General features: G+C 35.6%; 1 protein-coding gene across 4 annotated transcripts in view; it reads left to right on the top strand.

Annotated features, from left to right (window-relative positions):
- LOC115220367 (protein DENND6A-like) overlaps window positions 1-16075 on the top strand; it is a 127627-nt gene that overhangs the window by 83926 nt on the left and 27626 nt on the right. For 3 of the 4 annotated variants that reach the window (XM_036510156.1, XM_029790481.2, XM_029790482.2), the window contains exons 6-9: window positions 645-750; window positions 4745-4824; window positions 12487-12552; window positions 13836-13891. In XM_036510156.1, coding sequence (XP_036366049.1) covers window positions 645-750; window positions 4745-4824; window positions 12487-12552; window positions 13836-13891 — 308 coding nt within the window. The remainder of the gene's footprint in view (window positions 1-644; window positions 751-4744; window positions 4825-12486; window positions 12553-13835; window positions 13892-16075) is intronic. The other variant, XM_036510157.1, reaches the window with a different exon arrangement.

Genomic DNA, 16075 nt, shown 5'->3' on the forward strand with positions numbered 1-16075 from the left:
ACACACACATATATATACACATATATATTCATACACGCACACACACATATATATATTCATACACGCACACACACATATATATATTCATACACACACATACATATATATATATACACACACACACACACACATATATATATATATGTATGTGTACTTGCTTACATATACATCTGATATTTCCAGGGAAAGTGTAACAGCGAAACATGATAAAGACGATAATATTTCATTGAACTTTTAGACATGATAATGTAGATATATCTGTACTAAATACCATTTCTCCTAGCATGTTTTCATCTGCATTCTTTTGTTTGTTTGTTTTTTTTTTCATACAATTTATCAGGGTTTTTCTTTTTCTAATGAATTTAGCTATTTTCTATATTCTATTCATTTTTGTTCTCGTCAACATTTCGATTCTTTCCTTCCAACCTAATGTTCTTTCTGTCATGTGTGTGTGTTTGTGTATTATATATATAATTATATATATATGAGAGAAAGAGAAAGAGAGCGTATTGTGTTTGTGTGTACACTTGTATGTTATATTCATGTCTAGTTGTTTGTATGTGTATACATATTTGTGTGTGTGTGTACAACATCCTTATCTTCAATATAATCAGTTTATCCTTGTTTGTTTTTCTATTTTCCAGTCTGTGGTGCTAATCTCCAAACTTCCATTCCCAAACCTTTTTTCTCAATTAGTTCGCATTATTGCTCCAGAATATTTTGATAACGGTGAACCGAGTGTTGAAGCAGGTAAGTAATTAATTACTCATCCACTTCCAATAATTACAATCGTTAATTTCATTATTGAAAATAATTAAAGAAACCCCTAAATTTGATTTGAAAATTTTTAGCATTTACAGTTTACATCTTTCTTGGGTGGGGGAGTGGATTTCCTTTAACCATTTAGCATTCAGATTTTTCTATCAAATATACTCTTTTACTCGTTTCAGTCATTTGGGTCTTCAGTGTATCTATCCCACAATACACCTTGAGTTGTATGATTGGACTAATGTTATTGAATATCTAAAGTCAGAGTTTCTTTGTAGCAAATGCAGTGTCTGGAGTTGAAGTTTCATCATTATTTACCTTTATCATTTTTTTATCTTGCTTTCCATTCTGGCATGGATTGGATGGATCGTCTTGATATATGAGTCAGCTCTTATTTGGATTTTCTGGCTTCATAGGCTTGTTCAGGGCCAAATCTCACTCGTGTTTTATTTAGATGTGGTTTCTGTAGCTGGTTGCCGTGTCTAACATCAAACACTTTACACAGTACTGGATGCATTTATTGTGGTACTAGCACTAGAGACTGTCATGTCCTCAACAAGATTGAAGAGCTAAAGAATTCAGATGTAATGTTAGAATTTCAGTGGGTGGAGATGGAGTTGTAACTAATGTCATGTCTGTTGTTAAGGTTTTTCTGTCACAGTTGAAGAACTAAGCTGTAGGAATTAAATCTGATATTTCAATACATAATATGCTTTACTTGAGCCTTAGAACTTATATGGCCAGTTTCCTGGCTTCCATGGCATTTACCTGACCAAGGCCATAACAATCCTCCTGAATGGGACACTGGTCCAATGTAGAGTTTACGGCCAACAATTTGGAGTGGAGGGGGCGAGTTGATTACATCAACCCCAGTACTTGACTGGTACTTTTTATCGACCCTGGAGGGATGAAAAGCAAAGTTGCCCTCAGTGGTATTTGAGTATTTGAACAGAAAAACATAAAGAACTGGAATGTCACAACATTTTCTCTGACATGCTAACAATTCTGCCAGCTCACCCTCTCACACACAAACGATGCACACGCACACTCATGATGATTGATTAATTTAAACTCTTCCCTGAGTTTTTCTCTCATTTCAAAAATATATCCTCAGATTTAAGAGAACAAGATCAAAATCAGCCTGCCACTCATACCAATTTACCTAAAAGTTCCTTAGCTATAAAAGAAAAAAAAAAAGAAAAGATAATGAAGCTTACTACTATTTTTTTTCCATAAAAGAAAATTTTCTGATGGATTTTTTTTTTGTTTTTTAGGATGGGGTGGGGGTGTAGTTGGGGGATATATTTTAAAGCCATTAGGTGCAGGGATTATAGTGGATTAATCTTGTCTGTAGAATTAAAGTCATTGTGGGAGGAATGATTTCTAACGTGTCAGTGTAGAACCATCAAGAGCGGACTTTAATTAAAAAGAAATCACTTTATAAATTTCTAATCTACTCGTATCAAAAAGATTACTTCTTGGTGAAATGTCTCTCTTCTGCACTGGAATTTTATTTCTGTCTTTTTAATTTTATTTTGAATTGCATTCAGCAAATTTGTTTCCTAAATAGTTTTACTGATAGCTGCTACTTCATTTAGTTTCAATAGATTTTTTAGTTAGTTTCTAGATCAATTTCTATTGTTAGCACAACGATAAAAATTCAGTTAGAGAAGTGAAAGTCAGTTTTATCAATCCCTTTATTGACCCATTACTCATTTGGTATTATTGGGTTGTCCGGAAAGTTTGTGCCAATTTTTAAAGGAAAGAAAAAGGTCAATAAATACTTGCCATTACATTTTTAATCCAAATAGGAAACATTTTGTGGCACAATGCATCTCCATCTTTCCTTTAACTTGAAAATACCCTCTTCCCAGAATTGAGGTGCTTTCATGGCAAAGAATTCATCAAGGTATCTTTTTACATCATCCAAGGAATTGAAATTTTTACCATTAAGACTATTCTGCAGAGACCTGAATAAGTGGAAATCCTATTTTATGGACTCAACCATGTTCTAAAATAAGTCGAAAGGTAAGCTACTATAAATCGGCATGAACTTTCCGGACAACCCAATATTTTATCACATTCCACCTGCAAAGGCGAAAAGTGACGTTGACCATAGCAAGGTTTGAACTCATAACATAGGGCAGGAATGTTGCAAAATACCATAAATTATATAATGAAACTGTTTCTGCCACTCCACTATCTTGAGTTAATTTTCTAAATATTGCAAAGCATTTTGTCTGTAACCATTCTGCCAACACCCTTAAGTTAGTAGTTTTTATATTGAAACTATTGAAGGTGAACACTAGCGCTGTTTTGTTGTGGCCCTTGTGATTAAATAGCTTCCCAACCACGTGGTTTTGAGTTCAGGCGAGTATATTCTATTTTAGCCCCAGGCTGAAAGGATCCTCTGTGTGTGTGGTGTGTATGTTTATATATATATATATATATGTGGAGAGAGAGAGAGAGAGAGAGCTTGCTTTCCAACCACATGGTTCTAGGTTCAGTCCCGTTGTATGACACCTTGGGCAGGGTGCCATACAATGGAACCGACCAAAGCCTTGTGAGTGAATTTGGTAGAAAGAAACTGAAAGAAGCCTGTCATTTATTTATATAGATATATATATATACGTGTGTATGTCTTTGTGTCTGTTTGTACCTCCCTCCCACCATTGCTTGACAACTGATATTGGTGTCTTTATATCCCCATAACTTAGTAATTCAGCCAAAGAGACTGATGGAATAAATTCTAAGCTTACAAAGAATAAGTACTGGGGTCAATTTCTTCGACTAAAACCCTTTGAGGTGGTGCTCCAGCATGTCCACAGTCAAATGACTGAAACATGTAAAAGAATATATATATATATAATATATATATATATATATATATATATATCATTTAACATACATTTTCCATGCTGGTACAGGTTAAACAGTTTGATAAGAGCTGGTAAGCCAGGGAGCTGCATCAGGCACCTGATGTCCATTTTAGTTTGGTTTCTATGGCTGGATGCCCTTCCTAATGCCAACCACTCTACAGAGTGTACAGGGTGTCATTTATGTGTCACCAGCACAGGTGCCCTTTTACATACATGTATAATCACCATTTAACATCCACTTTCTCCATGCTTTCATGGGTCATACAGAATTTCTTGAGGCAGGTTTTCTATGGCTAGCTGCCCTTCGTGTCACTATTTATAGATGTGTGTTTGTGTCTCCTTGTCTTGACATTGCATGATAGTTTCAATGAGTATTACCATCATCACAAGTGATGTCCTTCAGTTCTAGTCTTCCATGGAAACGTGTCTGGACATAGAGAAATATTAACCTTACATGGAAACAGGTGAGGGCTTAGCAACAGACAGAAAGGGCATCCAGCCCTAGAAAATTTTCCTCAATAAATTCCACCCAACCCATGCAAGCATGGACAAGTTGATATTAGAATAATGATGATGGTGATGATATTTAGAGAGGTCACCACAAAAATGTAGTTCATTGGGTGGGTGTATTGTCGATCTGCTGCATGACTTTCTTTCTAGATGCCGTCAAGGATGTCTTATATGTGTAGCAACAGTGCCAGCATTGTTTTAAACAATCTCGTAATCAATAGTTATATTCAATATATAGATTTGTATTCTTCATTCATTCCTAGTTTATTAAAAAAAATTAATTAAATTATAATCATAAATGGTTACATCATATCGCTTTGTGTTGTAAGACATGACTAAAATGTGTAAGCAATAAGAGGGTATCTAGCTGTGAAATGTGAAACACTACATCAAAAAGGAACTGGTATTTGTACAACTACGCAGTCATAGGGTCTATAAGATTAAACCTCACCAAATTTGACAGGAAAAAATGGCTTTTAAAATGTTTGCAGTTGTTCCATAAAAGGTTACTTTTTTCTTTTTCTTTTTCTTACTTCTGACATTTTTGAAATATAGTATGCAATGAAATTCTTTTATCTTCATTTTAGCTTGTCATGATATAGATCAATGGCCTTCGCCGACACCTGGTGAAACATTAAACTTACCAATATTTGGAACTATCTTACAGGTAAGGATATTCTTCAGATATTGCACATACATGCCAAATATCCCTTGAGACCTTCTGAAATATACAAATGTACATCGTTCTTTTATGATAATTCTGCTCTGACATTTAAATTACAAAACCTTCCCTAAAATGTATTGCAGGTAAGAATAATTGGAATACCTGTGTCTTTTTGATGTGCCAACAGATTTTCTTTTTAACAGTTACTTGTAGAATTATCCTCATCACCATCATCATACATCACCTATCCAACCCACGTTTGCATGGGTTGGATGAGTCTTCTCCAGTATTGCATCTTTCATCTGTTACTTATTTCAGTCATTAGACTGCATCCATGCTAGGGTACTGTCTTGAAGAACTTTGGACAAACAAATCAACCCCAATACCATTTTTATATTTTCTGAAAGCCTGGTACTTATTCTATTGGTCTCTCTTAGTGAACCACTAAGTTACAGGGACGTAAACACTCCTACACCAGTTCTCAAGTGGTGGTGGTGGTGGTGGTGGTGGTGGGGACAAACACAGACACAAAAACACACGCATATATACGATGGGCTTCTTTCAGTTTCAGTCTGCTAAATCCATTCACAAGATTTTGTTTGGCCTGAGGCTGTAGTAGAAGACAACTTACCCAAGGTGTCACACAGTAGGACTGAACCTTGAACCATGCATTTGGGAAGCAAGCTTCTTGGTCTTTTGATCTCTCTTTTGTGAGATTCAATCTCCTGAGATCAGTTTTCACCAGTTCTTTTCACATTTCCTCAGTCTTCCTTTTTCACGGAGTCCTTCCACTTAGATCTCTTGATACTTCTTTACCTACCTGTTATACCCTCTATACATGTCTCTATGTATGTTACATCTTCATTCCAGCTCTAATTCCTCTTAAACCCAGTTTTCCCCTCAGCTCATTTTGTGCTCTGTCGTTCCTGTACACACCTAGCAGAGTATGCTCACCTCATTTTTTTTCCCACTTTCACACATTTTCTACATTCGCTACCCCTGTTTCCCCTTCAGTCAATATCACACTTCACACAAATATCATACAATCTGCAATTCACTGAGTGAGAGAATCCTTTTTCAGAGTTAATAGCTCTTTGAACTTTTTCCACCCTGTTCTTAGTCTGACTTGCACTAATTTAAAGGAGAGAGGTACCCCTCTGGGCTTGAAGCAACAAGGTAACTTCTACATAGTTGCTCTACATATTAGAAATAACAGTTAGAGAACTCTTACATATCACACTCAGCCATATTTTTAAAACGAGTACACAGTGAAAAATGTATTCTCAGGTACATTGTTTCTGAGAAGAAAAGGGAACAGTCACTTCTCAAATGCCTTTGACAATGTGGCTTGCCTCATGACGTCTGATCATGAAATAAACAATGACTACTCTGCAGAGATAAAAAGTGAAGTCAACAATGGCAGGATTTGAACTCACAACATAGTTAGTCCAAATTACTCTGCAAGGAGCATAGGGCCAGTTTCCCATTTTGTCTAACATATATATTCTTCCCTGACTGGGACGCCGGTCCGTTGCAGGATTATTCACCTTTGCCAGCTGAGTGTACTAGTGCAATGTGAAACGGTTTTATTCAATAACACAATGTATTGCCCAGTCAGGGAATCGAAACCACAATCTTACAATCATGAGTCCAGCACCCTAACCACTTAGCCATGCACTTCCTCACAGCTATGCTCTTCCACAACATAGAGAGGTCTAACTAAATACTGGTTGCTGTTTAGTCTGGTACGTCTGAATGAGAATACTAGTGACAAGTGTTATTAAAATTTGTAACTGTTATTGGAAAATCCTGAACATCCCCATTTGACTGAAGATGGATTAACCTATTACAGTAAATAAGAACTGAACAACAGTATTAGTTCAGCCATGGAGTGGTTGGCATTAGGAAGGGCATCCAGCTGTAGAAACACTGCCAGATCTGACTGGCCTGGTGCAGCCTTCGGGCTCCCCAGACCCCAGTTGAACCGTCCAACCCATGCTAGCATGGAAAGCGGACGTTAAATGATGATGATGATGTTGGTTTACCGTGTTACTTCGATGCATGTTGGCTTAACAGTGAATACCTACGTTTGAGTAGTATAGTGTGCATTCTGTGTTAACATATATTTCTGTAACAGGTAATCTTTAGGTAACCACAACCAACTATTTATTTGCATAATACCATCTTACACCAGACGTGTATACTGCACATCATATCAGTAACATAAGCTCTGTTGCGCCAGAGCAAATATTTTGGATGAAGGATATGTTTGATTTAACCAGTAAATGACTAGTAATAGGATGAAAATAATATTTTGACCCTGGTTGGGGTTGGAACTCAGAATGTTAATGTGATCACGCTAGCACAGAAAACGGACGTTAAACGATGATGATGATGATGATGATGTACCTGTTTAATGCTCCACCAGATCTACCGACTAAATGCTCTGCTATGACAAGTACTAATAGTGCCGGCTAATTCACTACTTGACCCAGTTTCAATCCCTGGTGCAAACCACTTCACCTATTTCATTAGTGATGATATTGCTGGTAACAGTAATAGCTTCTCGCAGAAGCCTTTCTGTTGCCTGTGAGTCTGGTAAACTTTGTTACTTAATGTGGTTATCGGTGTGTATACCTATATGTATATAGTTTAGGGTTTGAATCTTCAGCAAGCTGAAACCAATCACCAATGCTTTGTATGTACCTATAGCCTAATTAAAACAAAAATCTCAGATGGGCCTGCCCTGCCCTGCCTGCCCTGCCCTGCCTGCCCTGTCCACTTAACTGTCAATAGGTATCACATGGTAACATCAATTTACTGTTATTGGATTGCAATACTGAGTTCAGCTTGTCCTGTGGTTATAATTTGAAGAGACTCATTGAGTGAGACTGCTGGGAGTCTCTACATGGTCACTCAAAATAGCAGCCAAATTTCCTTCAAATCTTCCTGTACTATCTTAAATATGAAAACGGCACATTAGATGATGTAGTCCTAGGTACTCCTAAAAAGACAGGGTGGTCATGGCTGGAATGCTTTTGGTCATAGGTCTGCTGAATCTGGGTAGACACAGGGTTAAAGATCTACAACTGCAACATTAGAACAGATGAGTCATTGAAAGAGTTGAGATTGTGAGGTGTCTAGAAAAAAATGGGTTTGGACATGTATAATGATTGGTTTTGTGTGTGTGTGCATAGACTATTTTATCAACCACAGACTGGAACACTTTCAGTTCTTCAGGTCTTTGTTGCTCTCTGCTCTAGTTGTTTCTTTTTAGCCTCTTCCTCATCAGTGATAGCATCCGATTCTGTGATACAAAACTGTCCGTTTTCAGATTTACTGCTAAAACCTCCATCATAAATTTCTTGAAGAACCATTTTTAACACTAACTTTATAATGGGGAAGTTATTTATGCTAAATCCTCCCAAATGTTCAGTTATCTTAAACAGCAATTAAAATACATAAATCTGTAGCAAAAGAGTTAATCCATTGTAAATAAAAGTGAGTCTCCTGTTTAATGAAATGGTTTTAATCCTCACCTTTGTAATATCTATTGGTTAATATTTTGTTGTTCTTGTTCAATCCAAGTTGATCTCTGAATTAGTAGCTCTTGGATAACAGACACTCCAACCTTAGCCATCCCATTTTATTTTCAGGCACTACATCTAGGGACTACATAAGCCAACATATACTTACCTTATTTTTAATACAATAATTCATAATTTGAGAGAAATTTGGCTGCTAGTTTTAGCTGATTAAAACCATTATGCATTTCTCTGTTTCATACTTAACCCTTTTCTTACCATATTTCTGTCAACATATGCTGCTTTTGTTTCAATTAATTTTTATAATACTAAAAAATTTAGTAAAATAATCTTCTCATTATTAAGCTGAGGTCCAGAACAAATTAGTATAAAATTTTCATGGAAGATTATAATTTAGACCACTTTAAAATAGTAAAATTTGTCATAGAACCTCTCAAGAGGGTTGGTATCCAAAAGAGTTAAGCCCTTCTTTTCCTATGGAGCATAAGCCACCAGCAATTTGTTTCCACAGTTCTTGACTCTGGACCCTAAGGGAAGGCCTTCCTCTACTTGGTTTTGAATTGTCATCAATGCTTCAGTAACTACACTTTTTTTTTTTTATCTAGGTAGGAATAGTTGGCCCTAAACAAACCTATTTTTTACCTTAGGAAGAGGCAGTCTCTATTAGCCTGGCCTCTATACTTTGATCTGTCCAGTATAGCAGGCCTTACCCAGAGAGCTTGCACTGTGCTGGCATAGCTCTCGAGGAGTTTTGAGGTACACTAACCACTACAACACAAGGACTGGTCCTTGTGATCGAGAGTCTCTGTGGCATCAATAATTCTTTGTGTTGGCAGACATATCACAGGTTATTACAACATTACCATTTTTCTTTTATCACTGTTTATGGAATGTGTGTCATTTTCCCATCTCTCCCAAATTTTGTACTACCAGCAGGTTTTCCAGTATACTTGACTGCCAACCTAACCAGAACAGAAGCTTAGTTTTAGCCAATATTTCTAAACAAGAACACTTTAGTGTTCAACAATGGTTCTCAATCATTTATTGCCTATGGAACCCTTTGATTCCTATTTTATTCTACTGGGCCCTCAGACCTGTTCAAATTTTTTAATCCTATTATATTTTTATAATTAAATATCATTAGGAATTGTATGAAAATAATTGTTAAAATATTTTGTTTATTCTGGACATATAACCAACTTATTGCACATAAATTTTAACAGCAAATCTTATATGGATCCCCAAGGGTCATGTGGACTCTAGTTGACAGCCACTGGTGTAACAATAAGCCTTAATATGCCTTTCTGGAATGGGCATCACATCATCCAGGAATGTTATCTACAATAAATCGATTGGGTTGTTATCTTCTCCAGAGGGATACGAATAAGTCTAGTACTAACTTACTGAAACAATGAAGATTATATACTTTGCTTGACCTGGTAAAAAAAATAGCAATTGAATCTTCAACTCATACATTTTACTGTCTTAAAAACAGGATTATTATAGCTGGAGAATCTATTATTATAGATCTGCTCACCTAGCATATCTGATGGTAATGGAAACGACAGATTTTCTTTTTGTGTCTCATTCACCACCTCACTGTGGGACTTAACCCTTTCGCCTTCAAATTATTCTGTCAAATGTAATATTTATTTATTTATTCACAATAGTAGCATTAGAAGGGGCAGAATGGAGAAACAGCTGTTCTGAGAATTAATTTTTGGAGTGTATCAGTCACCATATCTCTTTTTTTTTCTTTCTTTCTTTTTTCCAGACATTAACCGTGTCCCTCTATTTTTAAGAAGGCGGTATGTGTTTTGAGAGTGATTAAGTTGCTATTTCTTGCAAATCAAGTAACTGACTAGAGGCTCCCTCATTACCTTTGAATATTTATTTGTTATGGTTGAGCCCCAGGTCAACCCTGATTCAGAAGAGACCTGCCAGTAGTCATTGTACTACCTTTCCTTTAGTTTATATAGTTTATCTTTAACTCTTCCAATGAACTCCCTCATTTGTATATACTTTAGGTATTTCCATCAGCTCACTTCTGCTGAAATTATATATTTATTCTTTATACTGAGCTATCCAACCTTTCTTTTATCTACTTCGGTGTAGCTTTAAATTAAAACTGAGAATAGACAGAGCACCGCATAAAAAGCACCTGTGCTGGTGCCATGTAATGAGCACCCATACGTGTACCATGTAAAAAGCACCTGTGCCATTATTACAATGAAAGTACTCAGTACATACTGTAAAGTGTTTGGCATTAGGAAGGGCATCCAGCCATAGAAACCATGGCAATTGGAGCCTGGTGCAGCTCTCTGGCTTGCCAGTTCTGATCAAACTGCCCAGCCCGTGTCAGTATGGAAAATGAATTTTAAATGATGGTGGTGATGATAATGATGATGACAGTGACAGCAGCAGTTTTTAAAAACTGATTATTGATATTAATTGCCTTTCATTTTAGTTCTCCTTGTTTAACCCCAGGTTAGCCCTGACTGAACAGCTTAACACTATAAAACCAGAACTAAACACAAACCCTTAAATGCCTTTTTGTGGCTGAGGAGTTATTTACATTCCATTTTTCATAACAGCATGATGATGGGGTATGGTTTGAGAGGGAGATTTAGTTACTATTTCTTGCAAATCAAGCAACTGACTAGTGGCTCCTTCATTACCTATGAATATTTGTTGTTGATGTGCCTCTGGTGAACCCTGATTCTGAAGATACATGCCAGCTGTGATTGTACTAACCCATCTTCTAGACGTAATATATCATCTTTAACAGTATTACATCTTCCAATTAGTCTCCCTCATTTATATTTACGTTAAGCATTTTCATCCGCCCACTTAGTTAATATTATAGTTTTCTGTAAACAGAAATATCTCAGCCATTCTCTGACCACCATACAGTTTAGCCTTCCTCTATCTGCTTCTGTATGATGATGCATTCGTGAAAAAAAAGTAAACAAAACACACTCATTATTTTTCTTATTCTCCTCTCTAGTGTTATCAGTTTTCCTAAATTCCTGATAATTACATTAGCGTTGGCCTACTATTCCATTTCTGGCATTTAGTTGTATGGAACACTTATTCATCTGATCTGTCTGCAATATTTCTGTATTTTTAGGGCGGTGACTAGGCCAAAAATGTTGGCTATAGCATCAGTTTAAATGTCTCATAGTATTTCATTTTGACCCACCAGGGTACATAAAATAAGTGCTAGCTATACTTTTCAAATCATTTCAGAAGACTATGGGGTTCTTTTCTAAAATAAAGTCTTCGTTTTTTATACATAGAAAAACATTATTTTCACACTTTTGTAACCATATTACAACTGAAAGTATTTAATAAATTAAATTAGTTTTCTCATTGTTAAACTGGCTTTTAAAACATAATGTAACTATGTTTTCACATAAAACTATGATGGAAGATTTAAATTTAAAATGGAACGATTTTATCATAGAACCAGGAACTGCTTCAGGCATGTTAGTATAAAGAATGTTAAACAATAATTTAATCCTTTAATCTCATCAACTTACTTATCTAACAAGTGATGGAGGGCAAGAGCTTGAGTCTAAGAAAACAAGTCTTGTTTTTTCAAATTTTTAGTTTTGTTGTTACAATTTTTGAAAAAAAAAAAAATTCTTTACCTTTCTGTCTCTGAACCCTTGGTTTTATTTATGCTACACTATCATTATTATGATAGAGCAGCTGTCTGCTGTAAAGAAATTTTTGTTTTTTTTTAGTTGTTGTCTCAATTTTATATTGTATTGTACATCATGTGACTGTCAACTTTCATCTCTTGTAGGTTATTCTGTCTCTTTGTTATTGAGTACTACAGCTTCTTTGGTCTTTTGGCTTCATCATCATCATCACTGTAACCAGTTCTACATTATTCAGTCCCTTGGAAATAATCTTGAGTATAGCCAAAAGAAGTCATCCTCTCCTCCTCCCCATCTTTTTTCTTGCAGGCAATTCACACACACACACATACATGTATGCGATAGTATTGTTTCTCTTTTTAATCAAATACAAATTATTTCCTCAGATTGAAATACCTACAATTCCTGTATTTGACATAGCAAATATTAACCCATCTCCTCTCATATATTTTTAGCTGAGAGTACCATGTCGGTCGGATAAACTTGTAGGAATCATTAACCAGCCAAGAGTACCTCTAATGGTATGAATCTATCCATCATTATTTCATTCATGAATATCTTTCAAATTTGCTGTCTGTTTTGATGCGCATGAACTTTCTCCTTTCAATATTGGAAATCACTTTCACCCCTTTGACTCCAACCTACCCAAAGCTTCACCTGATTTTTTAATACAAACTTCGAGTTTGAAAATCATCTAGATTAAAATCTCTCATCAAGATTTCATGCTAATTTAAATTCCAAACACCAGCTTAACAATGGCAAAGTTATTTTACAAAATTCTTCATTTCTTTGAAAGGCAATGTATTTCATTAGAAATATGGTAACAAAAGGGTTTATATTTCTGACTAAAGCATCTTGAAAATGTTTTGAGGATCAGTCTCCTAATACAAACATTTCCAATGGAGGAGCCTCTCAGTGATGGCTCAACCAGTTAGAAAAATGCTGCCTAATCTCCCTCAACTCCAATACCACCATATTAAAAAGGAAGGACACATTGGATAATACTATTTTAACCCTTTAACATTCAGATTACTGTCAAATGTAATGCTTATTTATTAACATTGTTTTTAATTAATAATGTATTATCTTGTAGTTTTAAGATTTCAATTATGTGATTGTATATTTTTAGAATAACATTGTTGGGTAGGTGTGAAATCTGGTCAGTTTGAACACAAAACAATGGCAGAATTTGATTTTAGAATTTAATGAGTTGGGATGAATATTTTAAATGCTCTAACAATTCTGCCAGTTTGCTTGTTAACAAAAAATATCTTAAGGTGGCGAGCTGGCAGAAACATTAGCACGCTGGGCGAAATGCTTAGCGGTATTTTATCTGCCGCTACGTTCTGAGTTCAAATTCCTCTGAGGTTGACTTTGCCTTTCATTCTTTCGGAGTCAATTAAAAAAGGATCATTTACACACAGGTGGGGGTCGATATAATTGACTTAATCCATTTGTCTATCTTTGTTTGTCCCCTCTGTGTGTAGCCCTTGTGGACAGTAAAGAAATTAAAAAAATAAAATCCTTTAATACTTCGTGCTACTGAAATTTTTTAGGTGATGAATTGGGATTATATAATGACTTACAGTCAGCTTATATCTTTCTATACCTGTATCTGATTACACTTTTGGTAAAAATTATATTTTTCTGACCACTTGTGTTGGTCAGAAAAATTCATACTTGTTATGAACTGAGTTTGAATAAGTTAACTCCCTCCCCTAGAAATATCAAGCCTTAAGTCAATGTAAAAAACAAAAAAAAACATTGATATTAACTTTCATGTAAATTCTCTTCTTTTCCGTAGCCTACTCTACCAGCACACACAATCCTACCAACACTACATGAAGCTGATATTTTTAGGTAAGTAAAAATTACCTTAACTTATTTCAGCCCAATGGGTTGAAGTTTGTATTCTCAAGTAACCTATAAGCATAGCTGTGTGGTTCTGAAGTTCTCTTCTAACCACATGGTTGCAAGTTCAATTCCAGTGTTCTATATCATGGGCAAGTGTTTTTACAATATATATATATATATATATATATATTATATATATATATATATATTAATTTCTATAATATCCAGGCAATTACTTTGCAAAAGGGTAACATCTTTCAAATTAGAACTGAATATTAAATGTGGATACTACAGAAGCAACATCATCTCTCTTCAGGTAGAACTGTATTCCTCCTCGTGCTGTTTGAATAGTTTTCATTCAAACTGAAATTTTATGGTATATGTATCATCATCATAGAAAGCAGTATAGTGTCTCATTGGTGAAATTAAATAGAGCAGTGGACAAAAGGCCTTGTATTATTTTATAAAAAAAAGGAAGTTTTTAACACAGAGACAGGTGCACACATTGCACTCTGTCACAATGTAATACTCATATACTTGTGTTGTAGATTAAAAACTCTGAAGTTTTCTAAATATCTTGGCATTTTCCATCTCACCTGAAAAACTCATAACATACCTGGACTGTCTGCAGCACACTTTTGTGTCATGGCACAGTAGTTTGAAATGTCATCATCCTCATCATAATCATCATTTAACACCCACGTTCCATGCTGGCCTGGGTTGAACATTTTGACAAGATTTGATGGGGCCAAGGACTGCATTGTGCTCCAGTGTCTGTTTTGGCATGGTTTTTACTGCTGTACACCCTTCCTAATGCCAACCACTTTACAGCATGTACTGAGTGCATTTTTGTGCAGCCACCAGTAGCAAGGTTACCATGCAAATCCAATTTCCAGTACCCTTGAAAATAACTGTAAATCACTCCGGTGTATCTTCCTGTGCACTCTCAGATAGTGATGGTGTGTGGCCTAGTGGCTGGGGTGGTCAGCTCATGATCATAAGGTTTTGGGTTCAATCCCTGGTCTAGCTGGTACATTGTGTCTTTGAGCAAGGCACTTCATAAGTACGAGCTAGGTACTGGTGATGCCCTCTTTCTTCACATCCTGGGTGATCCACATACCCCGGACACCAATTGAAGGTGGGTGCCGAATGAAGTGGGGTGCGTCATCAAAAGCAAGAAAGATGAGACTTAAAACAATTGTTTTTTGGGGGTTTTTTTATTACATCTCATTTCACACATTCGGTTTTTCAATGTTTCAATCAGGGAAGCTGGTACATTAAACGGTTAGAATAAGGCAGTTTCGTAAAAGTAAACATTCAAAAAATATATTTTGAATTACAGGCCATACCGAACTGGCAGGTAAAATGAACCCTGGTAAAGTATTTATTCCTAAAACATTGTTTTAAAACATTAATTACTTGTAACAAAGAAGTACTATATTATATCGTGGATTTTGTAGGGGGTGCGGTTTACCTTAGCTATGCCACTGGTCAAGAGTGAAGAGGCTGAGAAGGTGTCTATTCTTGTTTGCAGTTATAATTAGCAAAAGCATGTTACATGCTTTCAAGCTGTACTTGCTCACGAATGACAGCTTGTTATACTCTCAGAGAGTAATTATAGTCAAGCTACTCTCAGAAGCTACTTAAATATTATAGCCAAGCTATTCCCAGGAGCTGTTCTGATATCAAAGCCAAGCTACTTCCAGAATAAGATATACAGCTTTTAAGCAAGACTTAATGGTAATGAAATAGTTAAACAAGACTAATGAAAATAAAAATACTTAACCCTATAACACCTTTTGTTAATAATTCTTGATGTTAAGGCGACAGGCTGGCAGAATCATTACCATACCAGACAAAATACTTAGTAGCATTTCATCCATCTCTATGTTCTGGGTTCAAATTCCACCAAGGTCGACTTTACTGTCATTCTTTCAGGGTCAATGAAATAAGTACCAGTTTAAGACTGGGGTTGATGGAATCAACTTATCTCCTCTCACAAAATTGCTGGCCTTGTGGTGAATTTGAAATCAATAATTCTTGATGCTTCAAACATAAATTATTTTTTTTAAGAAAAGTACAAAAACTATATTTAAGTTTAGACAAGTGTAAGGATTCTTTGCATTTCAACAACATAATTGCATGTAAATAATTGTAATTAAATATCTGGTGGTTGTAAATATTCTTTTC

Source organism: Octopus sinensis, linkage group LG16 (assembly GCF_006345805.1).
Source record: "Octopus sinensis linkage group LG16, ASM634580v1, whole genome shotgun sequence".
In the NCBI taxonomy this organism is placed as follows: domain Eukaryota; kingdom Metazoa; phylum Mollusca; class Cephalopoda; order Octopoda; family Octopodidae; genus Octopus; species Octopus sinensis.